The sequence below is a fragment of the Labeo rohita genome, chromosome 7 (assembly GCF_022985175.1).
Source record: "Labeo rohita strain BAU-BD-2019 chromosome 7, IGBB_LRoh.1.0, whole genome shotgun sequence".
Taxonomy (NCBI): domain Eukaryota; kingdom Metazoa; phylum Chordata; class Actinopteri; order Cypriniformes; family Cyprinidae; genus Labeo; species Labeo rohita.
Window position 1 is genome coordinate 44178026 of NC_066875.1, and position 17712 is coordinate 44195737.

The 17712-nt window shown below is 35.9% G+C and overlaps 1 protein-coding gene across 1 annotated transcript in view; it reads right to left on the minus strand.

Annotated features, from left to right (window-relative positions):
• Positions 1–17712, minus strand: part of LOC127167970 (cell migration-inducing and hyaluronan-binding protein-like) — a 137888-nt gene that overhangs the window by 21791 nt on the left and 98385 nt on the right. Inside the window, 9 exon segments of the mRNA XM_051114411.1 lie at positions 59–214; positions 508–543; positions 1696–1827; positions 2073–2158; positions 3396–3524; positions 3761–3830; positions 6679–6884; positions 11752–11961; positions 14824–14993. Coding sequence (XP_050970368.1) covers positions 59–214; positions 508–543; positions 1696–1827; positions 2073–2158; positions 3396–3524; positions 3761–3830; positions 6679–6884; positions 11752–11961; positions 14824–14993 — 1195 coding nt within the window.

Below are 17712 nucleotides of genomic sequence, written 5' to 3' on the forward strand. Positions count from 1 at the left end.
ATAGCGTTTTAAAGTGCAAAAACAAGACAAATGGTAAACCGGTGTTGGCGACACTCACACTCCTCTGGGCAGAGACCTTCCGAGATGATCGGGGCCGCCCGGACCCCAGGATTGATCATTCAAGTCAGGCATCCCTCTGTTCGCGCTCTCTCCCACAAACAAAGAGTTCTTCACCTCCTGCCGGGAGCCGTCGTCATCCGGGAAGGTTCCTCCACTACGCACGAAGCACAAAGTGAGAAAAACGGCATGCGAATCCACACCTTTTGAGAATATACACCACATCTCTCTTGCGTTCTCACCAATAAATTACTTTCACATTCTCACAAAAGCTCTGACTCCTTTCCTGCATCTTAAGAAGCCGCCCATATAAGGCATTTTCCAATTACAGGCAATACGCCCTGCGCTATAATGAATTCAGCAAATATGAACACATTTCATTTTTAGACTGCTGAAATGTGTGCAAAGAAAATAATAGAATAAAGGAAAAATGGTGATTAGCGGGTTTACCTGGCGAGAGTCAGGCCGATTCCATTATCAGCGAACCTGCGTGCAATTAAGATGAAGGAATATGTCAATGCTGACCGCGTGGCATGCACACTGCAATAACGCTCAACTCACACGATTGAAGTCATAAATCTATGTCAGAGACGCACAACAGAATGACAATTTATTTGTCTGTATAACTGTAGCTATTTGACTGAAGCTATGGTAAATCACTCACAAGCTAATCATTTTTATTTTAAAAATATAGTGCATTTAAATTCCATTTTAAAGAAGCCCTTTAGTGGACGTTGCATTTTGTAAGTGATATTTCATACATGTTCAAACAAAAACAACTGCTCATGTTAAACAAGATAGTAAAAGTTAATCTGGATATAATTTAAAAAAAACATAAATATATATAAAATGAAAATATAAAACGAAATAAAATAAAATATACTGTGTAAAAAAACTACATATTGACATAAATGGTAGGTGAAAATTAAAGATTAAATGCCCCATCCTTATTTAACTGAATATAAAATAACATAAAATAAAATTAGAAAATAAAATAAAATATACTGTTAAGAAGATGACATAAAATGCTAGTTGAAAATGTAAGATTTATATATACACATATTATATATATATATATATATATATATATGATGTAACAAAATTAAATTAAATTAAATTAAATAATAAAATAAAATAAAATAAAATAAAATAAAATAAAATAAAATAAAATAAAATAAAATAAAATAAAATAAAATAAAATAAAATAAAATATATCCTATCTGTATATGACTGAAAAAATAAAATAAATCTCAATAAAACAATAACATAAAATAAAATTATAAAATAAAATATGATGTTAAGAAGATGTCATAATATGCTAGTTGAAAATGTAAGATTTATATATATATATATATATATATATATATATGACTGAACAAAATAAAATAATAAAATAAAATAAAATGTTAAGAAGATGACATAATGACATAAATGCCACTGGACATTTTAGAAATAAATGCCCCTTCTGTATATGACTGAAAAATAAATAAAATAAATAAAATAAAATAAAATAAAATAAAATAAAATAAAATATATCCTATCCATATATGATTGAAAAAATAAAATAAATCTCAATAAAACAATAAAATAAAATAAAATAAAATAAAATAAAATAAAATAATACTAGATAAGGCTTACTGGCAATCGTCCAGCCAAATGTCCCCTCCTCTCAGCCATGCACCATGGTCCTGGTTCTTGTAGGCCACAAAATGGTGAACTAGAGCAGGAGCTCTTGGTTTGAAGGGGTCTGCATCCTGGTGTGGGCTGTATCTGCCAAAGAAGGGCTCAGCATGAATGCAAATAAATTGGATAAACTGTATAATTTATTGTCCCCACTGAAAAGACCAGAACGGTCCAGTCCAGCACAGTGATTTTATTAACTAGCAGCATGATCTTTGTGAATCACAAAGTTGTAGTATATTGGCTTTAGAAGTAATAGTCTTATATACTGCTTCTGCAAATCTTTTGTGAGATTTGTCATTTCAGAGCAGGGGTGAGAAACAGCAAATGCTAACCTCGCTCCAACGAGGGAGAGGTAGGGTCTCTTGTCCTTTGCATTAGCCTCAGTCGTCTTTACTCCATGATCAAGCATCATCCCCGCCTACCAAAACACAGAAACATCAAAACATGAAAAACAAGACCTCATTTGTCAGTGCTTTATTTCAAGCTAACAAGGCAGATGACATAAGTGTCGTGCTACACCCCAATTAAAATACTGATATATACAGCATACAGCATATATATAGCTCACTCTCTATAAATATCATGCAGATTTGATCAGCTCATATTAATTAAGAGAATATATTAAGAGAATAAATTAATTTATCACACTGTAGAGCTACTTAAAATAAACCAGTGAAGCCAAAACAGTGAAGAAAAAGACTCCAGAGTCAGTAAGATTTTTTATTTATTTATTTATTTAAAGAAAATAATAATTTTATTTTTCAAGGATGCATTCAATTGATCAAAAGTGACAGTAAAGATTTTCTATTTCAAATTAATTCTTCACAAAATACTTAAAAAAGACGAAAAATTCAAGAAATACAATCACAATTACTCATATGTAGCTGCTTAAAATATATAGCTGTTTAATTTATAATGCTGCAAAAGATTACTATATTTAAAATAAATTCTGTTCTTTTGAACATCAATTTGCAAATCAGCATATTAGAATGATTTCTGAAGGATCATGTGACACTGAAGACTGATGTAATGATGCTGAAAATTCAGCTTTGCATCACAGGAATAAATTAAATTTTAAAATGTATTTAAATAGAATTTAGTTATTTAAATTTTTTATATTATTTTACAATTTTACAGTATTTTTGATCAAATAAATGCAGCCTTGGTGCGAGAAGGAACTTTTTCAAATACATTTAAATCTTACTGACTCAAACTTTTGAACAATCCTTTTTTCTAAACAGATCTTTTGAAAAACACCAGCCTGCATGCAAAGAACCACCACAGTTTTCCTCACTGTAAAAGCTTGGTGTCAAAAAGATAAGTTGCACTGTACTGAGGACGGTACTGTATTTCAGCACAAAGACACCAACCCTGGATTCCCTAACCCTTAAATCATGTTTTATTAAAGGGCTAAGTAGCTAGCAGCTCAAAATGAATTATATTTCAATTACGGTGGCCGCACTAAGAATGACGCCATAGATTACAGCAGGAGGCGAGAGAAAGCGTTCGCCCGTTTCCTCTTTTGAACAACAAGATCATCAATCTCAAGCATCGGCCTTATAATGGTGTATACAGAGAGCGGCGCTAACAGCACCTATATCTCCAGTGCCGTGGCCCACTTTTATTCATGACAACACACACACACACACACTCACCCGGTAATTGGAATGAGCTCTGTTATTAATGAACAGCCCCATGGGTGTATGTTCGGACTTGCCGGGGGAGTACATGCCCTCGGATGGACCGGTGGGGACGTGGTGGAAAATAAACCAGAATCCTGTTTCCTGCAAGACCACACACACACACACATATTACATGTGCACGGAGACAGTGCTAATGGCCGTCCTAATGACACAAAACGCATTGAGAATGAGCTCACAGCGGTATATAAAAAATATCCGCGGCTAAGCAACACAAGCCGCCGTATGATCCATCACAAATAAGCAAGGTAGGTGGAAAGGAGGCACCGAGATACCATGGCACCATTAATCAGAGCCATCGCTGTGGTAACGAGACTAACCTCGGATCCGGCCGCGGCACAGTTGATGAGATTGTTATTGGGGTTAGCCATCCAGAAGGTGGAGGTGGCGCTGAGAGAGAGACAGAGAAAGAGACAGAGAGAGAGAGAGAGGAGGACGCTGATTAGATTGTACGGATTCTTATTGCTGCCCAATTCTGCCGCCACAAACATAAACAAACACGGCTGACATTTAGCACATGTCCATTCTTAACCTCATCTCAGACAGATGATTATTGCCTCTACTGTTACTAAATGTGGAAAAAACACATGAGAGATTTGTCCTTCTTCTGCTTGTGCCACTTTATTACTGACAGCAACAGGAAATTGGTTGAGGAGAGAGAAGAGAGAACAAGATCAGAACACAAAACAATCAAAGCTGTGATTCCCACATCAATCTGTCTCTTTCTATTGATCTGCTCTTCTGTCATTCTGTTGTTAATCTATCTATCTATCTATCTATCTATCTATCTATCTATCTATCTATCTATCTATCTATCTATCTATCTATTCATACATCTATCGTTCTATCCATCCATACATCTATCATTTTATCGTCTTATCCATCCATCTATCATCCATCCATCATTCTATTGCTATTTTACATCTATCATTTTATCCATCCATCCATCCATCCATCCATCCATCGTTCTACCGTTTTATCCATCATGCATCCATCCATCTATCATTCTATCTATCGCTCTATCATTTTATCCATCCATCCATCATCGTTCTATCTATCTATCTATCTATCTATCTATCTATCTATCTATCTATCTATCCCTTTATCTACCATTTTTTTCATTTTATCCATCCATCCATCATTCTATCTATCGTTCTATCGTTTTATCCATCCATACATTTATCTATCATTATATCGTCTTATCCATCCATCCATCACTCTATCTATCTATCGTTCTATCATTTTATCCATCCATCCATTCATCCATCCATCCATCTATCGTTCTATTGTTTTATCCATCATCCATCCATCCATCGCTCTTATTTTATCTATCTATCTATCTATCTATCTATCTATCTATCTATCTATCTATCTATCTATCTATCTATCTATCGTTCTATCGTTCTATCATTTTATCCATCCATCCATTCATCCATCCATCTATCGTTCTATTGTTTTATCCATTATCCATCCATCCATCCATCGCTCTCATTTTATCCATCTATCTATCTATCTATCTATCTATCTATCTATCTATCTATCTATCTATCTATCTATCTATCTATCTATCTATCCATTCATCCATCTACCATTCTATCTATCGTTCTATTGTTTTATCCATCCATACATCTATCTATCATTATATCGTCTTATCCATCATCCAGCCATCCATCATCTATCGTTCTATCGTTTTATCCATCTATCTATCTATCAATCTATCTATCTATCTATCCATCCATCCATTCATCCATCTATCATTCTATCTATCGTTCTATGGTTTTATCCATCCATACATCTATCTAGCATTATATCGTCTTATCCATCCATCTATCCATCCATCCATCCATCCATCGTTCTATCTATCTATTGCTCCATCATCCATCCATCCATCTATCACTCTATCATTCTGTCTATCATTCTGTCTGTCTGTCTATATGGGATGTGATATGAAAATCTTACTGCAATATTTTAACATGTCATTTAATCATCTATGACTAAAGTGGTGATATTACAGGATTTCTGGCAGCCTCTTCCTCAATAATTCAATAGCTACGAAGCTTTATCCTCTCTATTGACCAAATTTCAATCTAAAAGGTGTGCCGTTCATGCAATATATATGAGAGCAATTAGCAATTTAATGCAATGTAATGCCCTAATGCTTTGGAAGCCTGTTCATTCCACATGCTGCACAGAACTGGTCTAAATGCACAGAAAAGGTGTTTGCATGAAGATAAACATCCATATGGGGGGAAAGCATCTGTTGCCTGTTTACGCGTTTGTGTCGCATTGGCACCATTTTTAAGATGTATAACTAGACATCGTTAAAAATGAAAGCTTCAATTCCATAAGTATTCACCTCATCCTAACGCTGCACACATAACCACACTTCAAAGCAAATCCCAGCTCTCGGCAACTCTGCGGTACAAATTAAACATATTTACTGTCAACACCAAACCCCAGTTTTCCCAACCCAGACAGTTTCGCTGCCAGAGTTTAGCAGGGTTTCTTAATGTGGGGATGTTGTTATTTTAATTAGCAAAGATTATCCAGGGTTCTAAGAATGCGAGTGCATCTTAGGATAAAAATCATTACACAATAATGAGCTTGGGCGGAAACGATCATCAACGAGACCGCATGTTGTGTTGTTGCTTTCTTAAGAGGAAGCCTTGATTAAAGAATACCAGCGAGAGTGAGAAAACAACTAAAAAAGGGTTTGTTAGAAGAACGAGTCAACAGAATGTATCTAGAATAATGATGATGGCTACGGCATCTCTTAACGATACAAAAAATTAGAGCTGCATGATTTGCTGCACGACAGCCATATTGCAATTAGTTTGACAAATACTGAAAATGCAAGTTGAACAGCAATACGATAACTCAACATTTCATTATTTTGATAAAAAAGCAGTAATAAAATATTGCTTAGATATAACAAATAAAAGATCAAAATAAAGCAAACAAGGGTTAGTTTATAATGGCTGGCCAGTTATCCAGTCATCCATGAGCCATTTGTTTGTTTAGTGAGGTTGACTAGTCCATGTATATATTAGTATATGTTTATGTATAGGTGCATATACTAATATATTTATATATACTAACATATATTTTTAATTTTGATCTTAAAATACAATTTCTTAGTTCTTTCTTTTGATTTTAGGGTGACGTATTCTTGCTTTCTTGAGATACAATCTTCCACATCATCCTTTCCATGTTTATCTTTCTGGTCAGTGGGTTTTACCTGCAGTCCTGGCGCGGTTTGGCCACATATCCAGGATAAGCCCCGCTGGTTATGTCACGGCACATCTTGCTGTCTCTGTCGGAGGGCAGCAGTGTGCTCGCCTTTACCAGCAGACCCAGACAATGGTCAAACGTGTTCCTCTCCTCCGGTCCGTCCTCAGTGAAGAAACAGTGTCCTAAAGCGTCATAGCCGACAACATCCTTCACCTACCAGGAAATTAGGAACAATAAAAGACAGAAGATGAGGTTTTTAGCAGTTGTCCTGAGAGCAAATAATACAAACATCATATAAAGATGAGTAAAAACTAACTAAAAGAATACCAAAATGACTTATCATTTACTTTTAAAATGAATCAGAACCAAAAATGGAAAAACAGGGTCTTAAATATAGCAGACAAGCCTTATTGATACATTTCATTCTCCTTTTTGAAATTTGATAGTTTAAATTCCATTCCACAAAGTTTTGACATCCATCCAACACCTTTATTTGCAAGTAATAGAAGAAATGAATCAGAATCAAAAATGGTTTTCATCTGCAAATATTTTTCTTGAAAAATGGCTTTAAAAGAAAAATATGGAGCATATGGGAAGTCATACTGACAAATGTTAGGCTGTATTTTGAAGCTTGACAGTTTAAATTCCCCATCCACAAAGTTTGGACATCCACTTAAGTTCTCTCTTGCATATCACGAAAGAAAACATACAGGTTTGGAAGGACATGAAGGTGAGTAAACGATGACAAAATTGTCATTTTTTCTATTTCTTGATGTAACGCTCATTTTTACCTTGTCAAAATGAGCTCTGCAAAAATCATCCCATTCTGAGGGGATTGTTCCTTTAAATGCAAATGAGCTCTGCTCGCCCCGCCCCTCTCTTCCCTCTGTGGAGTGACGAGCTCCTCGGAGAGATTGTTTACTAAAGCCGCATTTAGCGCGTTTAGCCGCGAAACTTGCTAACTAGCATGTTATTAGGAAAGGTGATTGGAGCAGCCTCTGTGGGTGTGACGCCACACCGACAGGCATCTGAGAATGGCTCGATTTGAAAATAGGGGATATTATTTTTACAGATTAATTAAAAAGCACTGCATGGATTTTTATCATTATAGGGCAGATGTGTGCATACACTGCCAACACACATTAATGTTCAAACAACACGTAAAAGTGAACTTTGCATCCAATGACCCCTTTAAAAAAAAACATTATTTTAGCTGAAGTGTTTGTATCAATACCATGTGCCTTTTACCCCATGCTGGTGAGACTTTTACCCCGTGTGTGGGGTAAAAGACCCCTCTTGCCACCTCATACATTTATAAGATATTTAAACAACTTGAATGGTTTATTTTCATGCAAAATCTGTTGCTCCATTAATATTCAATACAGCGTATATATATATATTTTTTTTTTCTGCTATTATACATATTAGGCGCAGTGAATAGCACATTTTTCCTTAAGGTGGGCCTTTAGCCCCCCCAATTATAAACTTCTATTACTTGATTTTCTGCAAAAATCATCCTGTTTTGGTCGAGGTTGCATTTAGCCACTAAACTTGCTAACTAGCACGTTTTAGGAAAGGTGATTGCAGAGATTCATAAAAGAAAACCTTATACTCATTTCTGCTGTAGGTGAAGCTGGATCATGAATGATTTGCGTGAACATAGACGCATTAATGTAGATCGAGAGGCGCATTCCCTTTACAAACAAATATAATCCACTGCATCTTGGTTCAGATGTCGGGAGTAAATGACGACCACTACGTTCATTATTACATCCAGCAACACAACACCTCAATCGCTCAATCGGAGATATTCTTGTCTAACTTACATCCCTGCTCCGCCATCGAAACAACGGAGGTTGGACTGTTACAGCTGATGTGAGGTAAGACGCTCGTGTCCATCAACTATCACTGGAGCGGTCTCTGTTCGGTGTAACATATTAGGTGCAGTGAATAGCACATTTTTCCTTAAGGTGGGCCTTTAGCCCCTAATTATAAACTTCTATAACTTAACAGCATTCAAGATTTATGGCAGTTTTAAGCATGAAATTTCATTTTCAATAATAAATGGATTATAACTTTTCCCCTAAAAATACAAAATATTAAATAAAAACATTACTGACCTAAAATACAGTACATTCATTTAAATTTGTTAAAATATAACGACTTTTATGTTGCTTTTTTATGTTGTTGAAGCATGTCAGTTTAAAACCCCATCCATCCAAAGGCTGAATGCGTAAGGTGAGTAAACCCTGAAAAAATTCTCATATTTTCTATTCAATTCACGTAATGCTCATGGTAACCAACAACTCAACATAACCCCCCCTACAAGATGTTTCCATAAAAGATCTTCTATTTTCGAACACCTGCTGTGAATACACATTTCTAAAAGCTTCAGGTGAAGCTGAAACACTGCACTTTTTGCCACCAAATACAACGCTGATGGAAACATCATCCGCTCAGTGAGAGCTGGCAAACAAACATAGTTTTTGGGACTGAAAGCAATTCCATTAATCCTTTCAAAGAAATAGGTGAATTGTAAACTACCTCAGTGTGTGATACAACCACCGCTGGGCAGAAGAACATTTAGCCTTGTTAAACGCATTAGCGGCAACCCTCGTCAAAGAGTTATTCGCGTCAGAGCTCTGAGGTTGGTGCAGCCCCCATGCTGCCTCCAAAATAAAATCATAGCATGCTATCACGAACAAATAATGCGGCTTCGCTGTACCGTAACCTTTCACCTCGTCTCCTGCGAAGAAAATAAAGCAGCTTACAGCAGCGCTTCCACATCTTTGGATAGTGTCTGAACAGCAGCTCCGCGCTTTTTAGAAAAGCCAAGGACGCACAGCTACACTATAAATTGCAGATTCATATTCCTGTTTTGTTGAGCTCAGACAATCCATATTTCATTTAACTAGACAGAGTCAAAAGAAGCCAAGTAATCTTTTCAGCTCCCTTATGAGGTAAACAATACTAGATGGCATGAGTATCTGCAAAACATCTGGATATCATGTAAGTGTGAAACTGAAAGCCTAGTTTGTGAATTACAAGGTTGTGGCTACAGATTTAGTTTCCTGAATAGCCTGTTCTCCATCCCCAAAGCTTCAATTTGAGCCTTGCAAAGAGCAAAGAGGCGTGGTCTGTCAATCACAATCAGACAGATGATTGACAGCTAGAGATCACTAAGAATAGAGGAGCAGCTACTGCGGGAAGGCATTCAGTCATACTGAGGTTTTATAGACTTCATCTTTTCAGGCTTTCTGCTTTTAACCTTAGTTTTAATCTACTTGCTAATCACAATCACTGTACTTTATTGTTCTTGCCTCACTGGCTTTTTTTTCATAAAAACCTCACTGCATTTTGCTTTTGTTAGTTCATGCTTAAAACAAAACGAAAAAGAAAAAAACAATTTGTCAAGGGGTTACAATCTTAATTAAAAATCTTTTCTATAAAAGTCCTGCAATTTGATTCTCAAGTGAATTTATGATTTAAAGATTTTTTTAGATTTTACACACAAAATATAGAGGTTGTTAAAATTACGCTTTTAGTAATTTTATCTTGAAAGAAATTAAAATTTGCTTTCAATTAAATGTACCTTGTTTGAAAGAGTTTTCGATATTTAAACAAGACAAAAAATGTTTAAATGTGCTTTTCGTGTTACTTTATCTTGTTTTAAGGATGTTTTGTTATTTATAATAAATATTTGTTTGGAAAATTTAGACAGTAGTGTACACTACCAGTCAAAAGTTTTTGAACAGATTTTTAATGTTTTTAAAGAATTCTTTTCTGCTCACCAAGCCTGCATTTATTTGATCCAAAACACAGCAAAAAGCAGTAATATGTTGAAATATTTTTACTATTTAAAACAACTGCTTTCTATTTGAGTATATTTTAAAATTTAATTTATTCCTGTGATCAAAGCTACACTATTCCAGTCTTCAGTGTCACATGATCCTTCAGAAATCATTCTAATATGCTAATTTCCTGTTCAAGAAACAGTATTTATTATTATTATTATCAATAATTAAAACAGTTGAGTAATTTTTTTCAGGATTATTTGATGAATAGAAAGATCCAAAGATCAGCATTTATCTGAAATAAAAAGCTTTTGTAACATTATACACTATACAATTCAAAAGCCTGGAGTTAGAAATTGGAGAAATTAACATTTTATTTAGCAAGGATACTTAAAATCGATCAAAAGTAATAATAAAGACATTTAGAATGTTACAAAATCTTTCTATTTTAGATAAATGCTCTTCTTTTGAACTTTCTATTTATCAAAGAAATCTGAAAAAAATCTACTCAGCTGTTTTTTTTTTAACATAATAATAATAATAATAAATAACAATAATAATAAATGTTTTTTTGAGCAGCAAATCAGAATATTATAATGATTTCTGAAGGACCATGTGACTGGAGTAATGATCCTAAAAATTTAGCTTTAAAATCACAGGAACAAATTGCATTTTAAAATTCATTGAAATAGAAAACAGTTATATTAAATAATACAAAAATGTAAAAATTGTACTGTTTATGCTGTACTTTGGATCAAATAAATGCAGGCTTGGTGAGCAGAAGAGACATCTTTAAAAAACATTAAAAATTAAAATACTTTTGACTGGTATATGTATTCATAGAAATATATCAGTCACAAATTTTGAGTAAATATTGTTTATTGGTCCTCTAGTTGTACTGTGATTTTTTTACCTGTCTTAAGCTACCTTTCCAGGTATTCACCATTAATGTGGTTCATTTTTCATTAGCAAATTTTTTTTTTTTTTTTTTGTAAATTCCTAATTAAGCTACATTTTTCATTTTTTTAGCTTATGCTTAAAACAAAGGAAAAAACAATTTGTCAAGGGGGTTACGAAACACAACTTGAGATACATTGTCTAAAAGACTTATTTTCTTATACTGATTTACTGGTTGTTTTAAGGTTGTTTAGACATTTTTTACTATTTCAGTGAATTATTCCATTTTGGTTCTATTTCAACACTGTGAAAATTGGGGAACTAAAGAATCCATTCTATTAATGTTGCACGAGACTCAAGTACACATAACCTCTGCATCGGACACTCACCAGCAGCCCATTGGTGCCGTGGACGGTGACACATCGGGAAAAGGTGTGATGAATGGACAGGTCTTTCACGTAAGTTGGTGGGTCGTAGCCTCCCATCTCATCCACGTCCCCATTCATATGGAAGTGGACAGGGTAGTGACCCATAGACTGCTGCCCCATGTGCTTAAACTCCACCCCTTCTACATGCACCGAGTGGAAACCTCGCTCCGCCTGAAGAATAAAACAAGAGATGAGAAAATTACAATCTTTTGTGCTATTTTTGACTTTAATGGTGCTATTTATGGCTTTTAATGATATTTGCATTTATGGCTTTTAATGATTTCATATCTGTGACAAAAATATTTATATGTTTACCTGCATGTCATGTTTGTATGGAACATTATTTGGATTCAGGGTTGCCAAGTCCATCGTTTTCCCACAGAATTGGGCTACTTTAACACTGCTGTCGCAGATGTTGTTTTTCATGTCCGTGGGTTAAAGCAACCTCAAAAACGTGATATTTATCCCCTGGAATGCAATTTTTTCCAGGGGGAACCCAACAAAAAACTTGTATTTACCTCCCGTTTTTTTTACCGGGGGACCCCATCCAAAATGCGATTGGCCTACTTTTGGGATATTTTTCAGTAGCAATTGGGTGGGTTTTGTTGGCAACCCTGGCAACCCTGTTTGGAGTTTACATCTTAGACTTTTTCTCACAATTCTGAAAAAAAAAAAAATAATTGCACAATTGCAGAATTCTGAGAAAAAAATTGTGAGGTAAAAATAACTTTTTACATTTTTTTATTCAGTGTAGGAAAAAAAAATAATCAGAACTGCAAGATGTAAACTCAAAATTCTCTGAAAAATGTCAATTACGAGATGTAATCTTGGTATTGCGAGAAAGAAAGACAGACTTCTTTTTATATCTTGCAATTCTGAACTATGAGAAAAAGAGTCTTTGAATTTGAAAAAAATAATAATAATAAAAAAGACATTATTGTGCGCTAAAAAGTTGCAACTACCTATTTGTTTATTTATTTAAAATTTCATATCTAATCCAATATGTTACTTGCTGTTTTTTTTTTTTTTTATATTTTAGGTAAAATAGGTTTGGCTGACAAGAAAGTTTCAGAATCCCTGAAATAAAGAACAAAAGATTCCATTTTATTAATTTTGTAGCAGATACTCATTTCCGCTATTTCTGACATTAATGGACAATGATATTAATATCCTAGTTGGGTCATCCAATCGCAAGGGGTCACAAGATCTATGCAAGTTGTGCTCCTTAATATGGAAATTCAAAATCTGAAACTTGAGAATCTAGATGAAAGAACATCAAAAGTGAGAAATGTAAATATCATCACCCTTTCAGAATAAGATTTGAGACGTGCACGGCAGTCCATGTGTGAATATATGCACGGGCGGGAAGTAAGGTGTCAAGTAGATTGATTTCTTCTCTTTTCTCGTTCTCGCACGTCTGGTGGAATGTTCGCTTTCGGATTTCAAGGCAGCCTTTTTTTGTGACCTACATCAGATCGTTTCAAGTCAAATGACGTGAAATATGTTGCACGTCAAATCTGCGCGATGCAGAAGATTGCAAGTGAAAGTAAGATGATTTGACGTTTCCCAGGGGAAGGTGGCAAACTTTGGCTCCAATTAATGTCTTTCATCCTTGTGGACGGCCAAATGTACAGTCTCACGCCGGCCTGACATTTCTCTAAATGTTTCATAAATTAGATTAGCTGTCTGGCGAATATCATAAGAATGTGACAGCATGGCCTCGGAAGGCAGTTTTTATGACCTCCCTTGTGGTTGGAGACCGTAAACACTAGCCCAAATCATCCGGTCGGGTGTTAAGTGTGTCAGTAGGTTCACTGCTCTAAACAAGCAGGCCGAACATATTTTCGAATGGGTGTGCGAGTGAAGAGAATATTTGACTGACATGCTGACCCAAACATGGATACGGCCCTTATTAAATTATTGAAGTCAATCCAAACAAATAATTAAACCATTTATGAGCCTCTATCAACAAATATTTTGTTTGATCTCATATGACCTAATGTGACGGGCTGCAATAATGTGGTTTGACCAGTGTGGCGCTGTAGAGCAAGACTATAATTTAATGCAATCCAATTAAGATATGTTGGAGCACAAAGGCGAACCAGTATTTTGGGAAAGGTTTCTGTCCATATAGGTGTGAGAAATGAGAAATGAAAGGAAAATGAGGGATGAAGGAAATGAGACTGTGGCTCTTTTGGCAAAAGGATCAACTAAACGTGAAATAGTTGATATGCAAGATCACTAAACTCCAGATCTTCGTCGGCACTTTCGCAATGAAGTGCGAGCGTGTCTGCATGGTTCCCAGACTGCAAAAATTAATCAAAACAGCGGGCAGAAAATATATCCTTTTAACAGACGAGCTTTGATAGGGGGATTTGAACTCTTAATATCTGGCAACCGCACATATGAGAGCTTGCATAGTAAAGGCATGTCCGCAATAATATTTTGTCTCCTTTTTTTGGAAGAAAATAAAAAGATATTTTGGTAAAGTTTTTAAAAATACATTTTAGCCTCGTCTTTTATTGTCAGCGATATTGCATGTTGATATAGTCACAGTTTATTGACCTTTTTTGTCATAGTTTTCATTAACAAAATTAACATTACTCCGAGGCAGGTTTTGTCAAAAGTAGTTTCCTCACGACTTGAAAGACAGAATGGCCTAGTTGTTGCATGTGGAAATTTCTTCTTGAGTGGAGAAACGGGCCAACCTTCTACGTGACAGCGAAGGTGAGGAGGGGAAAGGAACAGTCAGATCTGGGCCAATTACTAGAGAGGTCAGACGCTTGAGTCGCCCCGTCACGTACACACACACACACACGCACTGACAGGCCCTTCGCAGGAGCCAAAGCCAAAAAAACTGTCCGTTCTGATAGTCTGACAGAGTGTTAATGTCTAGCTAGAGGTGCCATCGCTGTAATAACTCATTCTGAGGGTGTGAACATCCATGTTCGGATGAACTAGTGGACAGAAGGATTGCAAGACAACTGTAGGTGGTATTTAACAGAGAAATGTGTGACACAAGGGTTGGATTACCTTAAGATGTCCACCAAATGTGTCAAAGGAGAAGAATTTGCAGGCTTCATTGCCGTAACAGGTCGGCTCCATCTCGCCTTTGATCAAAATGTTGCGAGTCAGCAGTCCAACCTCTGCCCGCATGTCCACACCATCCACCTCCTCTCCTATGTGAAGGTATGTTGGTTTACCTGGAGGACACACACACAAACATACACAAGTTCATCACACTTTAGAGATGTAATCTTTTCTAATAGGTGCGTCCCAATTCGCATACTTGTGCACTATTCTGTGCTGTCTTAAATTATAAATAGTGCAAGTAGTGCATTCACACTGAAAATTACCAATAGGAAAAAGTGCAGTGTAAATACCTGGATGATGCACTGAATTAAAAAAGGGTGTAATGTTCTTTTAAATGTATATGTTTTGTGCAATTTATATACAGATGGAATGACAGAGAATGATAGAACGATGGATACATGATAGATAGATAGACAGAAAGAATGACAGATGGAAAGACAGAACGACAGAATGATAGAACAACAGAACGACAGATGGAACAATAGAATGACTGAATGACAGATAGAATGACAGATGGAACGACAGAATGATAGAGCGACAGAACGACAGATGGAACGACATAACAGAATAACAGAACAATATATAGAACAACGGAACAACAGAACAATAGCACGCTAGATGGAACAACAGAGACCGATAGATAGATAGATGATAGATAGATAGAATGACAGATGGAACGACAGAACAACAGAATGATAGAACAACAGAACGACAGATGGAACAATAGAATGATAGAACAACAGATAGAACGGTAGAATGATAGAATGATAGAACAACAGAACGACAGATGGAACAATAGAAAGATAGAACAATATACAGAACGGCATACGGAACAACAGAACAATGGAACGTTCTGTTGTTCTACGATGGAACAACAGAGACCGATGGAAAGATAGATAGACAGATAGATAGACAGAATGACAGATGGAACGACAGAATGAAAGAATGATAGAACAATAGAACGACAGATGGAACGATAAAATGATAGAACGATAGAATGACATATGGAACGATAGAATGACACAATGACGGATGGAACGAGAAAACAACAGAATGATAGAACGATAGATAAAATGACAGATGGAACAACAGAATGACAAAATGATAGCACGATAGAACAACAGAGAACGATGGAATGATAGATACATAGACGGATAGATGGAACGACAGAACGATAGAATGACAACGATAGACAGAACGACAGATGGAACAACTGACAGATGGAACGACAGAACGATAGAATGACAGAATGACATATGGAACAATAGAACGATAGAACAACAGACAGAATGACAACAGAAACGACAGAACGTTAGAATGATAGAACGACAGATATATAGATAGATAGAATGACAGATGGAACGACAGAAAAATAGAATGATAGAACAACAGAATGACAGATGGAACGATAGAATGATAGAATGAAAGATGGAACGACAGAACGATAGAATGATAGAACAACAGAACGACAGATGGAACGATAGAATGATAGAATGACAGATGGAACGAGAAAACAACAGAATGATAGCACGATAGATAAAATGACAGAGAACGATGGAATGACATATGGAACGATAGAATGATAGAACGATAGATAAAACGACAGATGGAACAACAGAACGATAGAATGATAGCATGATAGATAGAACAACAGAGAACGATGGAATGATAGATAGATAGATAGATAGATAGATAGATAGATAGATAGATAGATAGATAGATAGATAGATGGAACGACAGAACGATAAAATGATAGAATGACATATGGAACGATAGAACAATAGATAGAATGACAAAAGAAACGACAGAACGATAGATAAAATGACAGATGGAACGAAAGAAAAATAGAATGATAGAACAACAGAATGACAGATGGAACGATAGAATGATAGAACAGATGAAACGCTAGAATGATAGATAGAATGACAGATGGAATGACAGAACGATAGAATGATAGAATGACAGATGGAAAGAGAAAACAACAGAATGATAGCACGATAGATAAAATGACAGAGAACGATGGAATGATAGATAGACAGACAGATAGATAGATAGATAGATAGATAGATAGATAGATAGATAGATAGATAGATAGATAGAACGACAGAACAATAAAATGATACAACGATAGACAGAACGACAGATGGAACGACCGACAGATGGAACGACAGAACTATAGAATGATAGAATGACATATGGAACGATAGATAGATAGATAGATAGATAGATAGATAGATAGATAGATAGATAGATAGATAGATAGAAATGCTCCCAGCCTAGATATATCTCTCAATCAATCACTGTCTGGTCTGTTTGTCTTCCACCTCCTTCAGAAAAAGTCAGTCTCACACATAATATATGAAGTTCTCAGAGTTTCTGGACACCACAAGTTCTGCAGCAGGACTGAGATCCGGCAGCAGGCATACGGAAAAAAAGAGATTACGAGAGAAACAATACATGCAGAAGTGTATGAGAAAAGGCGAGAGAGAAAAATAGGCCAAATGAGGGTGAGCAAGCAAGACAATTCTGGAGTTATCATATATTTTTGTGGGAATTTCATGGCTCAAATTGGAGAAGGCGTAGAGGGACAGAGAGAAAGAGAGAGATGTCATTCCACCCTCAGACATTCTCCCAGCCTGACCCAGATACTGGGCTGAAGACGCTCCAGGACTCAGAGCTCATCTGATAATCACAAACAGGGATGCCCGGCTCTCTCATTTCCCACATTGTCTTCCTCCAACTGGTCCCGAGAGACTGGGCCATGTTGACAAATTGCTCCTCCTAATGGATGAGATCCTCTCAATGCTCATTTATTCATTTTTAAAATGA